Below are 14,676 nucleotides of genomic sequence, written 5' to 3' on the forward strand. Positions count from 1 at the left end.
GTGCGAAAATCTGGTGAAAAACTGTTGAGGCTCTTTACAGTTATGTTGAAACAAATTCTTATTTCAATTACATCCCATAACAATCAACGCGCCTAACAATTGAACTTGTCTGTTTGTTACTTCATATTGTAAACTTTTAAGTTCTGAAATTTTCCCGCATTTTTGTCAGGCTGACTATGATTTTATTGGATTTGATTCAGCCTTAAACTCAGCCCCACAACCAATGTCAAAATTATGAGAACACATTTGGAAAACTTTAAGCACATATGCGAAAAAATACAAGAGAAATACCAACATTCAATAAACTAATTAAAAGCTTAACACAGACTGAAGTTTATTATTTATGTAATGTAGCATTATAGTTTGTCAGAAGAGATTCATATGCAAACCAACATCATCGACATTTTCCTGTGCACATTCATCTCATAAAAACCAAGAACATACAATGGCGAACCCTGAGAAAGAGCTTTAATGAAAACACTGCCACCTAACCAACTCAATCATCAAATATAAAAAATAAGCCTAGTGCATTTAAATAAATTATGCATTTCCTTATCTTTGAATTTATAGTTTATCAAAAAGGTGGTCTGACAATTTACCAAGAAGGATTCTCCTAATGTCTCTGATCTTCATTTCAGGAGACTACATGAAGAAAGCGGGTTCATCTTGTTACTTATGTTTTCTAAACCTTGAATTTATAGTTTTTTTGAAAAGGTGATATAAAAATTTATGACAAAGATCTTGTGATCTTTGATCTTAATTTCAGGAGGAATCCCTTACAAAAGAAGGATGACCTGTTTCAAGTTCCTGTTGTCAATAAGGATTTGTTAGAAAAAATACATTAATCATCAGAGTTTGAGTTCACAAAACTCAAGTTTTCGGGATTGACATCTTTTATTTTAATGACTACCACTCCAGCATTTTCTTCAGTCCAGTTAATCCCTTCTTTCTCCAGAAGCTGTGTTACCTGAGAAATCAGAACAAAATAGATTTTCAATGTCGATCATTAGAAGATAAAGATCAGCATAACAAGGCAAAAATGGAATTACTGGACAACAATATATCTGCTCAGTTATGTATTTCATAAGTTGGAGATAAAAACATCCATTACTTAAACAGACGTCAGTTTAGGACTTGGTTGGTTGCATAATGTTTGTTCAGAATATTCTCCAGGTGTCTCTGATTAAGATACATCAAACCACATTAAATGATGTTTTCATGGAGCCATTAATTGATAGATCATAGGAAAATATACAAGGCATGGAAAGGAAGGTGCATCATTCTTCAGTTCTCATGGAGGAATAAGAAAAACCACAAGAACAGACCCAAATCCATATTTTCCAGTTGCATAACAATGCAATGTACCGAATAAGAAATAATAGTTTCTGCAGAACTAGTTCTCATTTAACTAACATGCCCTCAAAATAAGAATGTGGAAGGCAGTTCTCGAGGACATGTTAAGTCATTTGGTATGTCTGTCATGCAGTGTGCACGACACTAGTGTACACTGTAATCATTAAAATGCTTTAACTCAGACTATATAAATTCAATTAGAACTATTCAATTCAAGTGCTATAAATAAGGACTACTAGAGTCTAGTATTATGCTATTCTGCTCAAACAATTCTTAGTATTGGGACATCCGGAGTCTCTCATTTCCCAAATTACACAATGTATAATCAATAATTATGAAAATAAGTTCCTGTAAGCAGATTTCATGCATTCACACAGAAATCTATGTATGGAAAAATTGTGAATATACTAGATATGCATATCTTGGATGAGTTTCTATAAAACAATCAGATGTAATACTTAAAGAAAAAATGCTTTTAGTCAGGACAGAAATAATTCTTGTTCACAGACTTTTATTCTGAAAGTAAAAACATACATCCTAGCTTTGATGTTGAAATAATGTAAGGATATATGATGGAATATTCCATTAAACTAGACAGTTGATTTGAGCTTAAAACTTACAGCCCGTTTTATCCTTCCACGTCCAGTGCCATGTGAACCACAACCTGTGATAACTTTGAGAGAGTGAATTGCTGCCACAAAATTTGTTGTAAGCATTTTTTGTAATTATAAGACAGTTTCTTCAGAATCTGTGCTTATGCCATTTTGTCTAACTCACCAATTTCAAGAAGAAAATATAATTTAGAATCAAACTAAACATGTTCGAAAATACTCACATGAAATGGAAGCCAGAGATTGAATATGCAGCTTTAAAAGACGAATAGCATCTTTTACATGCTGAGAATGTAAGTCAATAGTAACATCATTATGCATATCCTTATTTCTGCACATATTTTCATGGTTATGTTAATTACTATAATTGGTACTTCAAATAGATCTAACTAAAACATTTTCCAAATTTGATCTACGTACTTGATGTCGAAAATTCGCTGACTAGCTTTCTCATCAGCTTCACGAGCAAGTTGCTTGTAATGATTTCCCTGACATAAATACAAAAGCATCAGCAATCAATGATCTGCTGTCTTCTGTGCTTTTGTCAGTACAACAAAACAGAATCAGGACTTATATGAATCATTCCTCTGATGAAAGTTGGAATTCAATGCATTTCAAAACAAAAGAAAAGTTGGGGCAAACCACCAAACATGCACTAGTACAGAAAATAGTCCAATATTATTTGGTTATAATATCTGCTGTCCAGAGAATTTATTTATTTATTTTAATCTGTTATAATGGTTCAATCAGTTTGTTTAATAAGTGGTGCATATTCCCAAAATGATTTTGGTTGTAATCTTTAATTGATTTCTGATTTGACAAACTGCCCTTGTGAAGCAACCCTCAACTTCATGCCACAAACTAATGGTACCTCTTCAATCAAATTCTTGTAGAATTCACATTAATTTTATCCATGGGTTGTGCCACACTTACCAAATGTGCCGACATGTTGTACCCAATTCCAACAAATCATGATGTATCATAACTGTGACCAAGAGCTCTGCTTCAAAAGCTTTAATGCTTTATGACTTGAGCTTATCCCATCCATAAACATTTTACCGTATGGTTGATTTGAATTGTATTAGTGGTTTTAAAAGAAATTGTCACAGTAAAATACCTTACAGCTCAAAAACACACGATTGAAGATTTTGTTTGATGCTGGAAAAACAAGAAGAAATTGAGGCCAGCCATACAATGTAATGTCCCCTTTTTGGGACATTAGGAATTCTGAAGTTAAACTCGTAAAATATTAAATATTACTTATGAGAGTTTAATGCAAATTAATAAATGGGTTAATTTAACATTATAAAGGGAGTTGGAAAAAGATGAAAGATAGAGAAGTGGTAACTGAAGAGTCATCTTGATGATAGAGAAGTGGTAACTGAAGAGTAATCTTGATGCATTAAAAGAAGGGAGACTCATTTTGGGCATGCTTGGATATTGATTTGGCTTGAGATTTCTCTTGGAGAAATTAGGAAACTTCAGCTCCTTTCAAGAATGCAAAAATGCAAACCCTCAGGTTCTTTTGGGTGGATTGGACATAGCCCTGATTCATTTGTTGTGGCGAATTCATGACGGAATTCACGGTTGCTTTTCAGGTTCTTTTCTTTACTGTTATAACTGTTTTTACGATTGGATATTTATTGTATTGCTGTTTTATAATACAATAACAGTTCTGGAGCATTTTCTGGTTATTAATTGGTTAATGTTGCTGGTTATTTACTGGTATTTGCTAGTCGTTATTGCATGAATTCTGGTTTATGATTCTGAAAATTTAATTGAGGAAAAATTGAAAAGGATGTCCAGGTAGGATATTATTGTGGTATCAGAGCTGGTTTTCCTGCCAGCCCGTGAAGATATTTTGTAGAAAAAATTATCAGATCCAACAACTCTAGAAGGTCTTATCAGAGATCTTATCTTTTGTCTGGTCATGAGAGATTTATTGAACAATAGAAAATATTGGTGAAGTAATAAAATATTTAGGACTTTGATATCTGCGTCTAAAGCTTTAAAAAGTATTGAAGTTGCAAGGCATTACATCTCCTAGAAGCTTATACATTATTTGTGGAAGAAACAATTCTTGACAAGAACACATATTGTTGGTTGCCGCTGCAAATTATTATATCAAGAAATATACATATCCGGTCTGGAGCCATTTCAGTTATCAAGTTGATATTTTATTATTATTCAATGGTGAAATAGATGCACATGTGGCTGCTAAAATGTTATTGGGGGCAAGTATTATTTTAGACTAATGTTCGAAATATTGTTCCGCAAATATTCATTGGGAGCCGATATCATAAAGAGTGAATGATTGATTTTACTATTTGTAGCGTGCCTAAATCTTCATTAGACAGGTAATATAACATGCGGAGGAGCTTAATAAAATGTGTCATGAAGTGTGAAAATTACAATTAAGAATTTGTGTCACGAGTTCTTAATTACATATCTGCGATTTCAATATAGTCTTGGGTGGAAAATCTACCCATTTGCAAGCATACAGAAATGGGAATCAAATAGTCGGCTGGGTGCAGAATATAGTAGTAATGTTTTGAGGATTATCTAAGAAATAACAATTGCCGTGAAAGGTAGATGGGAGGACATTCCTGTGCAAGCTTTTGTGAGTCAATGTTTTGTCTTAAGCTTACTTGCAGAAGATTAGTTCTGTAAATTCTGAGCCTTGCAGTGGTCTGGAAGTCATCCTATGCTTAACCAGAAGTTGCGTTGAAACGACACAGATTTTAAGGAAAAGTTTGTGCTATCAAAACACGTTGCAGAGGGTATTCATCTGGCATGGGAGTATATTTTTGGAGGCGTGGTAAATAAATTGGCCAACGATCAATATATATGCAAGGCATATGTGGATCTTCTTGGAATTGTAGATGTTTACTGGACATTAATCCTATGAGATTTGAGTTTCAGAACAACTGGAGAGAATTTTCTACAAATCCCAAGTTCTGAGAAGTTCGAATTTGGGGCGACTCTGTGTATTCTTCTTGGCCAAGAGCCGGTTCATAATCCCAACTGCAAATTTGTCACTCTTCCTAAAATTGCATGGTGTGTTGAGAAAACAGGAGAATTGGTTTTTCACATTCGTTACAGGGCATTTTCTTCTAAGCAACAAGTTTGTTGTCAATTTTCATGAGTCATTTCTTTATTTGGAAACAATATATATATGGAGAGATGTAAAGTTATTCTGCATTATATCACCATCTTTTTCTATTTGAAAGATCATTGGGCCCCCACTTTAGAAGAAGACAACTTATATTTGGCACGTGGTGGCCTTTGCAGAGAACTAATATATGGTGATATTTCATATGTTTTCTAAAGGTCTGGAAATTTTATTTCAGTTCCTCCAATGTACCGTTACCGTGGTGATACATTAAAATCTGCTCAAATTTACTATAGTCGCTGTGAAGGGGCCAGTGTTGTGGGGTTGCAAGGGGTACATTATTAAGCCTGTTGCAACAGAAACAGAACTGGCGTTACAAACAAATCTACAAAGTACTCTATCATTTGAGATGGGTAACACACTAATTTGAACTCAAGAATTACACAAGACTATTACTATGGGTGACATGAGGGGAATAAGGAAATTGTTCAGACAGGTCATCGTATTGCATTCTGATGAAAGGAAGAGGAATTTGATGTGTGTTGACTGTATACATAGTGGTAAACAGTTGAAGAGTTATAGAATAAAGTAACATCTGAAGGGAGCAGGTTAAGGTTAAGATGGCAGTATGAACGAAACATATTTGAAGAATCGAGTCCAATCATTGCTATATTTGAACATGAGGCATAAATGAATGTAAAAGAGTTTGTAGTGAGGAAAAATCAAATTTTACTTTAAGATCAGAACTAGTAACATTGAGTTGGGAAGAATAGTGGTCTGATGTGGAGTGATTTGGAAGGAGCGAGACACTTGTAACAGTGCTTCTTTTGGCATTAACACCTACAGTCATTGGAAGGAATAATATTTGTGGCACTAGTTTTTTCTGCAGTAGAAGGCAAGTGTCAGGAATACTTAAGATTTATAGATGGTCAACCATTCGATTGAAAAAAGATACAATGCTTGCCAATTGGGACTCTCCTAATTGTTGTGGCTATGGATAGTGCCATTATATCATGACAGAATATTTGTTGTGAATATTTGGGCCCGAGCTTTTATTAAGGTCTTGAACACTTGTCTCAAAAAGGACTGTTGTGAACAAGGATTTTATTATTACCATGCTTTTTGATTGATATCATTCCCAGTGCAGTGAACAATGCAGTCTGAAAATTCTGGGCAGTACAATTGCCTTGCCAATACTGGGGAAGACTAAAAGTCTTGAAAGTCAAGATAGTAATAGAAGTGTTGGAGGTGGTTATTGTTCATTGTAGCTAATTTCTATATTATTTATAAGGTTAGTAATACATATTCCTAGTTTGATGTTACTGTCATAAACAACGAACACAGTTTGATTGTTGGAGATTGTTTACACATGATTGTCAATTCTTGAAAGTTACATGAATGCATTGAATATTGGAACAATATCCCTTGCAATGAAATATTAGCTTCAACACAACAAATTGAACATTAACTAAGAAATATACAATCAACATACCTGAAAACTGTTTGATAAAATGTCAACGTAGTTATATCAGGTGAAAAGAGGGCAGATTAAAAGTTTTTCAGATTTAATAATGGCTTCAGAAAATAGTTTGCCCAAAGTACTTTATGAAATGGGCAACAAGTTGGGGTTGCATTCACAAATTGGTGAACATACTCTCAACATTTTGATCAGATTGGCAGGATGTTTGACGATGGTAGAACAACCAGCTCCTCATTTATCACAGATAGGTCTAGCTCCCGTAGTGACAGGATTAAGTCATCACAAGTGATTGAAGCATTCAAGGGGTGAGGTTAGACTTCTAGTTACTTCTTTCTGATGGAGGTCATAAGAATTTTAGCACCATAAGAACCTTATGAGGAGGACATCATAAAGGAGGTAGTACAACTCATTTGTAATAGTCTTCAAAATCTCGGGGACAACAACCATCATATCCCAAGAAGGGCATCCATACTAAAATCATTTGCAGATATTAGGTTGTGCAATCTACAAGTTGATTTGGGCTTGTATGATTTAATGCATATCACATTTCACAATTTATTAGGCACAATCAGGAAATAACACAATGCAGATGTTTTTGCAGTCATGAAAGACACTATGGTTATGACAATTAATAAAGGTGATGCTCATTTCCAGCCACTTCTACAAATGTTGTGATGGAGCCCAAATTTCCTGCCTCCATGTGTGAAATAATGTTGGGAATTTGATAAATATTGTAAAGGGCATTCAAGAGATTGTCGAACTCCGTCATTGATGACAAAACTAAGATGCCAATTATGAAGGGTTTAGGTCTATACAATTGCATATGGCTATATACATATGATGTGTACACTAGAATTGTGCACTTCTCTAAACCATTCTATCCAAGGTATTCCATAGATTGGAAAGCTTGAATGGCAGCTTAGAGCTCCCTAGTCATGGAGTACAAGAGGCATACAAATAAGCATAAAGAGGGTTCTCAGCTGAGCCTTAGAGATGCAACCCTTGCTAGTAAACCATGAAATGGGAGATTCCTTAGACAAGAGCTCCACAGTCAGAGAAACTTGAGTATGTAATGCAAGAATGAAACTATGCTAAGATAAGATGCACAATGCAACTAAACCATGCAAAATGAGAGAGTTACAACCATGTTAATTAAACTAAGTGATCTATGCTATTGCAAAAGGAAACTAAACTATTGCAAATGAGCTAAACTAGTATGAAAATGCAAGAATGAGACAAGAAGATAGAAGTTCTCCACAAGATGCTCCAAGGAATCTGTAAATAAACCTATAGCATAACAATAACTCAAAATCGGGATCCTTAGAGAGGGAGAGAGCTTTCTCTTTTAAGTGTACAGACAGTTGAGATCAAGATCAAGAAATGAGGGATCAAAGGTGGGGGTTGACTTTTGGCATGATCCATGTGCAAGATCAAGTCAACCTATGAGACAGTTGACTTTTCATGCGAGACAAAAGTTTTTTCTTTTAATTTGTAAATAGGAAAAAGACTTTGTGTGCACATTGAGTGGGTTAGAAGAATGGGGTCTTTTATTTAATTAAAAAGGGACATGTTCTTTTAATCAAATATGGACTTAAGATATTATAGTCAAACTATAGGTTAAAATCAAATAAATTGACTTTTAGCAATTTGGCCTAGGAAAATGATTAAATATTTTAGTCTAGATGACCATTTTTAGGTGATTACATGATGAAATACATAAGAAGAAACACACATGGAGATAAAATGATAAACATTAGTACACAACAATACTACATCAAGACACAACAAAGTTCTTACATCAGAAAGAAATCAAGCACATACAGACTTGTTTAAAGTAAACAACATTCATAACACCAGATAGTTTGATCCTACATTAATATTGATAAAGCTTGTAAAAAACATTGGAAGTGTTAGAAATTGATGTAGTGATAATACAGAGCCCCGGTTTGAAGATTAAGTGATTGAAGTTAAGACTGCAACAATTATATTCTTTAGTATAGTTGATTCTCTAACACAACAGAGTATACTGTGAAGACAAAGCTATTAAGAAGTATTGTTATGCACCTATGAAAATTAGAAATATAGCATGGACAAGGTTGATCTGTGTATGCTAAGAAATAAAGTTCAAACTGATATGCTAGTATGCAACGAGAAAGGAGACAAGGCTTGAGAAGGATATTAAAACACATGAGATCTCAATGTTTTAAGTGTTCGAAGGATTACTCTGAAATTGTTCAAAGTATTTGAAGATTTAAATAGATACAAGATGCCATATCAAAAAATAAAATAAAAGGCCAAACAAAAAGTAAAAGTCAACCAAGCAAAGTAAATAACTTTGAAAGAATATTATCGCTGGTAAACAGAGGAGCCCATGTTAAGGTTGTCTCAATAAGGAGTCTGGTCTTAAAATGGATGGGTAAAACGCTTGAAGTCACACCATGTATCCTCGTCAAACTTGTCATGTGTGAAGCAAATAAGGAGACAAATTTGGAATGATTTATTGCCAATGATAAGTCTAATGAGATACAAGATATAGTAATCATTCTGTGTGTCATCACTAAAGTTATCGGGAGTATTCATGATCCAAATACTGATGGATTCAAATTATATGATGACATTTGAGGTGTTGTCATCATGGATATTAGAAGGTAGGAAAGTATATAATAAAAATCGCTCCCCAACCTATTAAATGATTAGAAGGTGAAGCCTGAAAGGTTTAACGGTAGATGAGAGCAGCAAGGCAACGATAATGAAACTTGAAAGGAAATCACCAAAATATTAATGGGAGATGTTGCACTATCAAGGTCCACTAGATCAAACCAAAAGATTTTCAGCAAGCATCACTATCGGGACTTGTGGATGAGTTAAGAATTTACATGTCTTTTCGCGGACAAATGTATTAGTTCCAAACTTCGCATGCCTGGATACTATACAAAAAATGTTGAACAAAAATTGAATGCCAGAACTCAAGATTCAATAATGATTGCCATAAAACACAAAGATAATACTAAAGGTTCTAATTATCACTTATACAAAGTATATATGGCACAGCTATAATATGGAGGAGAATCGCAGCATTAGCGGGCACCGATATAATTATTGATTGTAAATCAATGGCTCCAGTCTAATGTTAAAGAGAAATTACTTTGGAAACTGTGAATTATTTTTTTTAGGAAAAGAAATGACTTTTGAGTTTGAGAAGTCATATTCTTTCAATTTTGTAAGATATATAAAAAAAGAAAACAAATATATTCGAAAAAAATAAATAAATTATAAAATAGATATATTTTTGTAAAGAGGAATAAATAGCTTAAAATGACTTTGTAATATAAATTCATATATTATATTTTAATTATAAATAAAAGTCTTTTTGTTTTTTATTTAGTTAAAAAAGGCATAGAGAATTAAATTATTGTTGATTGATCCTTAATAATCGATTTTAAAAAATTCTGTAAACAATTTATGTTAGATATGTGGACAAGGTCATCTAGGGCATTTAAAACTTGATCATCGCAAATATTGTGAAATATTTAATTATTTTTTAAATCTATGTCTAGACTGTCTCCCAAACTTTAGGAGTTGGAGTGCAATCTGGACTAGTTTAGAATTGCATATATATCATAGTTACACCGCCCTGGGGGATGGGGGGATGGTGGAATGGGGGGATAGAGGGGCCTTAATTTGGGGATAGCGAGGGGACGACAGTGGGGGACATGAGGGGGGCTATATATATATATGCATATGGTACATAAAATGCTAGTTATGAAAATATGTATTGATGTCGTCTATAAATATTGTGTAGCTAACTTGGTTGTCGTCGGTAAATAGTTTGTAGCGGACATATTATGTGGCCGACGGACTCCTTCGAGAAGATTCGGCGGATAGTATTTATATCCCGTCTGGGTACATTGTAAATCATCTTATGAAGCATAATGTAATGTTCAGGAATATGTGAATAGTCTAAGGAGTTTTGCTGTTCGTGTTCATTATTTGTGCGCATTTCTTAATTAACCTATGCGGTAAACATTTGGTGTCGTTGCCCTATGAACCTGAAAGGTGGGAGGAATGAAGATTAATGCCAAATCAGCCTAACAAGGATCGAAATAAGGTCAAGGGAAAAGATGGAATCCGTACTGCGCAAGAAAATTTAATTCTGACACAGCAAGCTGAACGCCGAAGGAGATTCCAGAAGATTGCCAACGAAAACCGAAGCACGGAAGAATTATTGGAAGAAACTTGGCAGCAGGTGGAATTGGTGGAAGAAGCACGGGAGGATTTTTTGAATTTGTGTTCGTCGAGGAAAGAGAATTCAGACGGAAGAGCATCGACTCGCACGGCTCGGAGTGCCGACGGAGCAAGAGCGTGGAGTGAACTCTTCATCCGAGGCATACTTCTGCAAGGGACAACTTCAGAAAACCCTTCTTCACTAAGGTTCGCAGCTGTTGAGACCGCTGGTGTGGGAGAACAGTTCGTCGGTGTGGGAAAACAATCTGCCGGTGTGGGAGAACAGTCCGTCGAAGTGGGACTGCAGACCGCCGGTGTGGGAGTAAACAGTGCCAGTGTTGCAGAACCAAGCAATGCCTGTTTACAAAAACCAATTGTGATGGCGAGACCAAAAGAGAAACTGCCGAAGTTCGATGGTGATGGTACGATCGATCCCATTCGACATTGCAAAACATGTTAAACGATCTAGAGGGCAAATGGCATAACTGATGAAGACGACTGGATGAGACAATTTTCGGCAACCCTACGAGGTGTGGCAATTGACTGGTTTAGTAGTACAGATCCACATAAGCTAGACAGTTGGAATAACATTAAAAAGGAGTTTCTTGCAGAATTTCAGCTCTTGCGCGATGATAATGAAATTGTTGGCGAGATCTTCAATACTAAGCAGGAGAAGAATGAAACTGTCCGCGTCTATGCCAGGAGATTAAAAGACTTGATAAACAAAATGGAAAATAAGCCCGCGGACGAACTTCAAAAAAGATGGTTTGTGGAGGGTCTACGCCCAAAGTTGCGGAAGAAAATGAAAATCGTGCCGCCGTCGTCATACATAGAAGCTTATAACAGAGCATTGAACTTGGAAAGCGAGTAGAAGACGAAGAAGAAAAAGACTAGCTCCTCTAATTTTAATGACGACGAGCCTTCCGGAGAAGATAGCAGCGACGATGAAGGCAGTAGCAAGAAGGTCCGCGCCCTACAAAAGGACATGATCCGCATGATGGAGTTTTAAAATATGTAGAAGGAGACAAAGAGCAGTGAGTTGTGGTGCACAGTATAAAAGCGACGATCATACTAAAGGATTCTGTCCAAAGAACCAATTCTGTGACATTTGTCAGATCATGGGCCATTCAACAAAAGAATGCCCCTTTAACATGAAAACCAGAGGATCTCTGCAGGTGCTTCTTACACAGGCAGCTTCCACGTCAGGAGGGAACGGAAATGCAAACATTGATGGTGCCACTTCGGGTGGGTACAGGAATAGTAGCGGAGGGCAAAATAACAACAACAATGCGAACAATAACAATAATAATGGCAGCTGAAGTCAAATCCAGTATGATGCAAATGGACGGCCGATTGTTCAATGCCGAGCATGTAATTTGTGGGGTCATTTTGCGCGGGATTGTACAACAGCAAACACACTGAAACTATTATGCAAATGGTGTGGACCCGGTGACCATGAAGATGCCAAGTGCCCAAAGTCTAGAGTAAACTTGATCACTGTCGGCACGGATGAAGAGGAGGTTCTCGCAATTACGTGGAGGCAAGCAAAAGTGTACCCAGACCTGGTGGAAGAAAAGAGGAAAGTGGGGGAAGCGCGGGCGGAGATTGAAAAGGCATCGCAGGCAGAGACATCTTAGTTGAAAGACATCTTAGTTGAAAGACATCACCGACACCTCTGCAAGGAACTCCATAGAACAAAACATTGTACGAAAGATCTTACAAACGGAGGTACCGGTCAAGATAAGTGACCTTCTCACAATGCCTCAGTTACGGACGACCATTCTGAATTATACACCGTTTTCGAAAGCAATGGACACAGGAAGGGATAGTAGTGGAATGACGGCAACAGACCCAATGCTTTTGGCACTCACAACGGAAAGGTATCCGGCGGTCGTCGAGATGGGAATTTTGGGAAATGTTTTGACAGACACAATTGTCAACAGAGGGTTCGGCATGAATGTGTTAACGAAGGACACTTGGAAGAAGTTGGGAAAGCCGACGTTGTAGTTACCTACATTCCAGTTACTCACGGCAGACTAGCACGGGATCAAACCGTTGGGAACCTTGAGGGCGCAATCGGTAACAATTGGAACACAACCATTTTTATTGGATTTCGTGGTCATTCCATTGAAAAGAAAAGGCTATGATGCTATTCTGGGACGTAATTGTTTAGTGCAAGCGAAAGTAAAACATGATTGGAAACGTAATACCCTATCAATGGAGTGCGGAGGCAAAAGATTCATAATTGACCTGCACACACAAATGGTAGGTGAGGAGGTAGCATCATTAGATTCAGAAGGTGAAGGCGAAAGTGATGATGAAGGAAAGAGGAGAATGGAACCGAACGAAGGAGGAGTATTGACACTAGGAGGATCGAATGACGACGACCTAGACTCGGTGAATGGCCTTCTCCACTGGTAGATAGAAGACTACAAATTGTTTCCGAGTTGTAATATGTTAAGGGTCGATGAAGGTGAGAAAGTAGAGGAAAATGAATGTCCAAAGGAATATAGAGAAGCGAAAGAAGGAAAGGCGGTTACGATTGAAGTTGAAGGGAAGAACATACAGTCCAAACCTAAAAAAAAAGATCCTACCATCCGGTACACAGTGAACGGACCACACAGAAAGAAAAGAATGCATCGCACCATAAAATTGGTTGAAGGGTATCGACAACAAGGAAATATTCTAGATGCGCGACGACTGCAGGCACAGTGGGCGACGGAGGTGACACAGAATAGACGTAAGGTCTAGCAGGATAAGCATCTGAAACTCAGCAGGCTTCAGCCAGGGCAATTGGTACTCAAGTATGAGGGGTGGAATGAAATCAAGCCGGAAAAGTTTAAGGTTAGATGGGTTGGACCATACCAGATCCGAGAGGTCGGCGACAATGGATCAATTTCGGCGACAATGGATCAATTAAACTGTTGATCTTGGATGGGCAAGAGGTACCTCAGGCAGTCAACGGATCCAAATTGAAAGCATACCGCGCCAGAAAGATTTCGTCACCGTCGCCGTCACCGAAGATTTCGTCGCAGAATGATCCGATGGCTCCCTTGTCGTCGTTGTTGTAGAATGGTGAGGTTTGGAGGCAAAATTGAGGTGTTAAAATAAAATTTAAAAAAAAAAATTGAAATGAAGGGCTCGCGAGCAGCCTGTCTGTAGACTAGGCGGTCTCGCAGGCAACTTGTCCCGCCGCCAGTTGTCCGCAGAAGGGCCTTGTCCTTCCGTTCTGCGGAATCCCTTTTCCCGCGGAGTCCCTTTTCTCCGGCACAGCCATTGCTCCCACGGAGTTTTAAATTTTTCTGCGGAGACTATTTCTGGCTCGACTGTCCCACGGATTGGTTGATCGTCGAGGACTATTTCTTGCTCGTCTGGCCCGCACGCACTTCCCCGCGGACTCCATCTCTCTTCCGCGCATGAAGTTTTTTTCTTTTCCGCAGACCGTTCAGTTGCCTTCTGCGGGCCTCCTTCCCGCACGTGATCTTCCTCTTTTCCCTAGGGCGTAGCAAACAGGTACGCGTGAAGTAAGCGCGCTACTGTTTTCCAGCGCAGGTTTTTAGCAGTGACATTGGCTTTCATCCGCATTGCCTTCGGAAAAGCCGTGAAATGTCAATTGCAAATCAACTGCCTAACAAGGGAGGAATAGAGGCATGCAAATCAACGGCCTGAGACGACAAAGAGGCTCCCTGGTCTTGCTTTCTGCGGGTGTAATTGGTGTTTTTTTTCCTTGCGTGAGTATCCCTTGCTCCTCGAAAGCTTCCTGTTCTCACGCAGTCGAGCGGTTGTATGAAACGAGTAAAGAGTGCTTGCCATTCCATTTGAAGAGTGCTTCACTACCGGAGATCAAATTGCTTAGAAGAAAGGCTTTGATTGTTTGAATCCTGTTTGTTATTTCC

The 14,676-nt window shown here is 37.4% G+C and overlaps 1 protein-coding gene across 4 annotated transcripts in view; it reads right to left on the bottom strand.

The window, feature by feature from the left end:
* Positions 1-530: 530 nt before the first annotated feature.
* The window catches only part of LOC149562101 (SMR domain-containing protein At5g58720-like), a 263,926-nt gene continuing 249,780 nt past the window's right edge, over positions 531-14,676 (bottom strand). For 2 of the 4 annotated variants that reach the window (XM_089825643.1, XM_089825644.1), the window contains exons 10-13: positions 2,385-2,452; positions 2,189-2,295; positions 1,974-2,017; positions 531-967 (exon numbers count right to left, since the gene is read on the bottom strand). In XM_089825643.1, the coding sequence (XP_089681769.1) occupies positions 842-967; positions 1,974-2,017; positions 2,189-2,295; positions 2,385-2,452 (345 nt within the window). In that variant the 3' untranslated portion in view covers positions 531-841. Of the gene's footprint in view, positions 968-1,973; positions 2,045-2,188; positions 2,296-2,384; positions 2,453-14,676 lie in introns of all 4 variants that reach the window. The other 2 variants (XM_089825641.1, XM_089825642.1) reach the window with 1 other exon arrangement.

The sequence above is a fragment of the Cupressus sempervirens genome, chromosome 4 (assembly GCF_028749045.1).
Source record: "Cupressus sempervirens isolate cs-2001-9-10 chromosome 4, ASM2874904v1, whole genome shotgun sequence".
NCBI classification, from domain to species: Eukaryota; Viridiplantae; Streptophyta; class Pinopsida; order Cupressales; family Cupressaceae; genus Cupressus; species Cupressus sempervirens.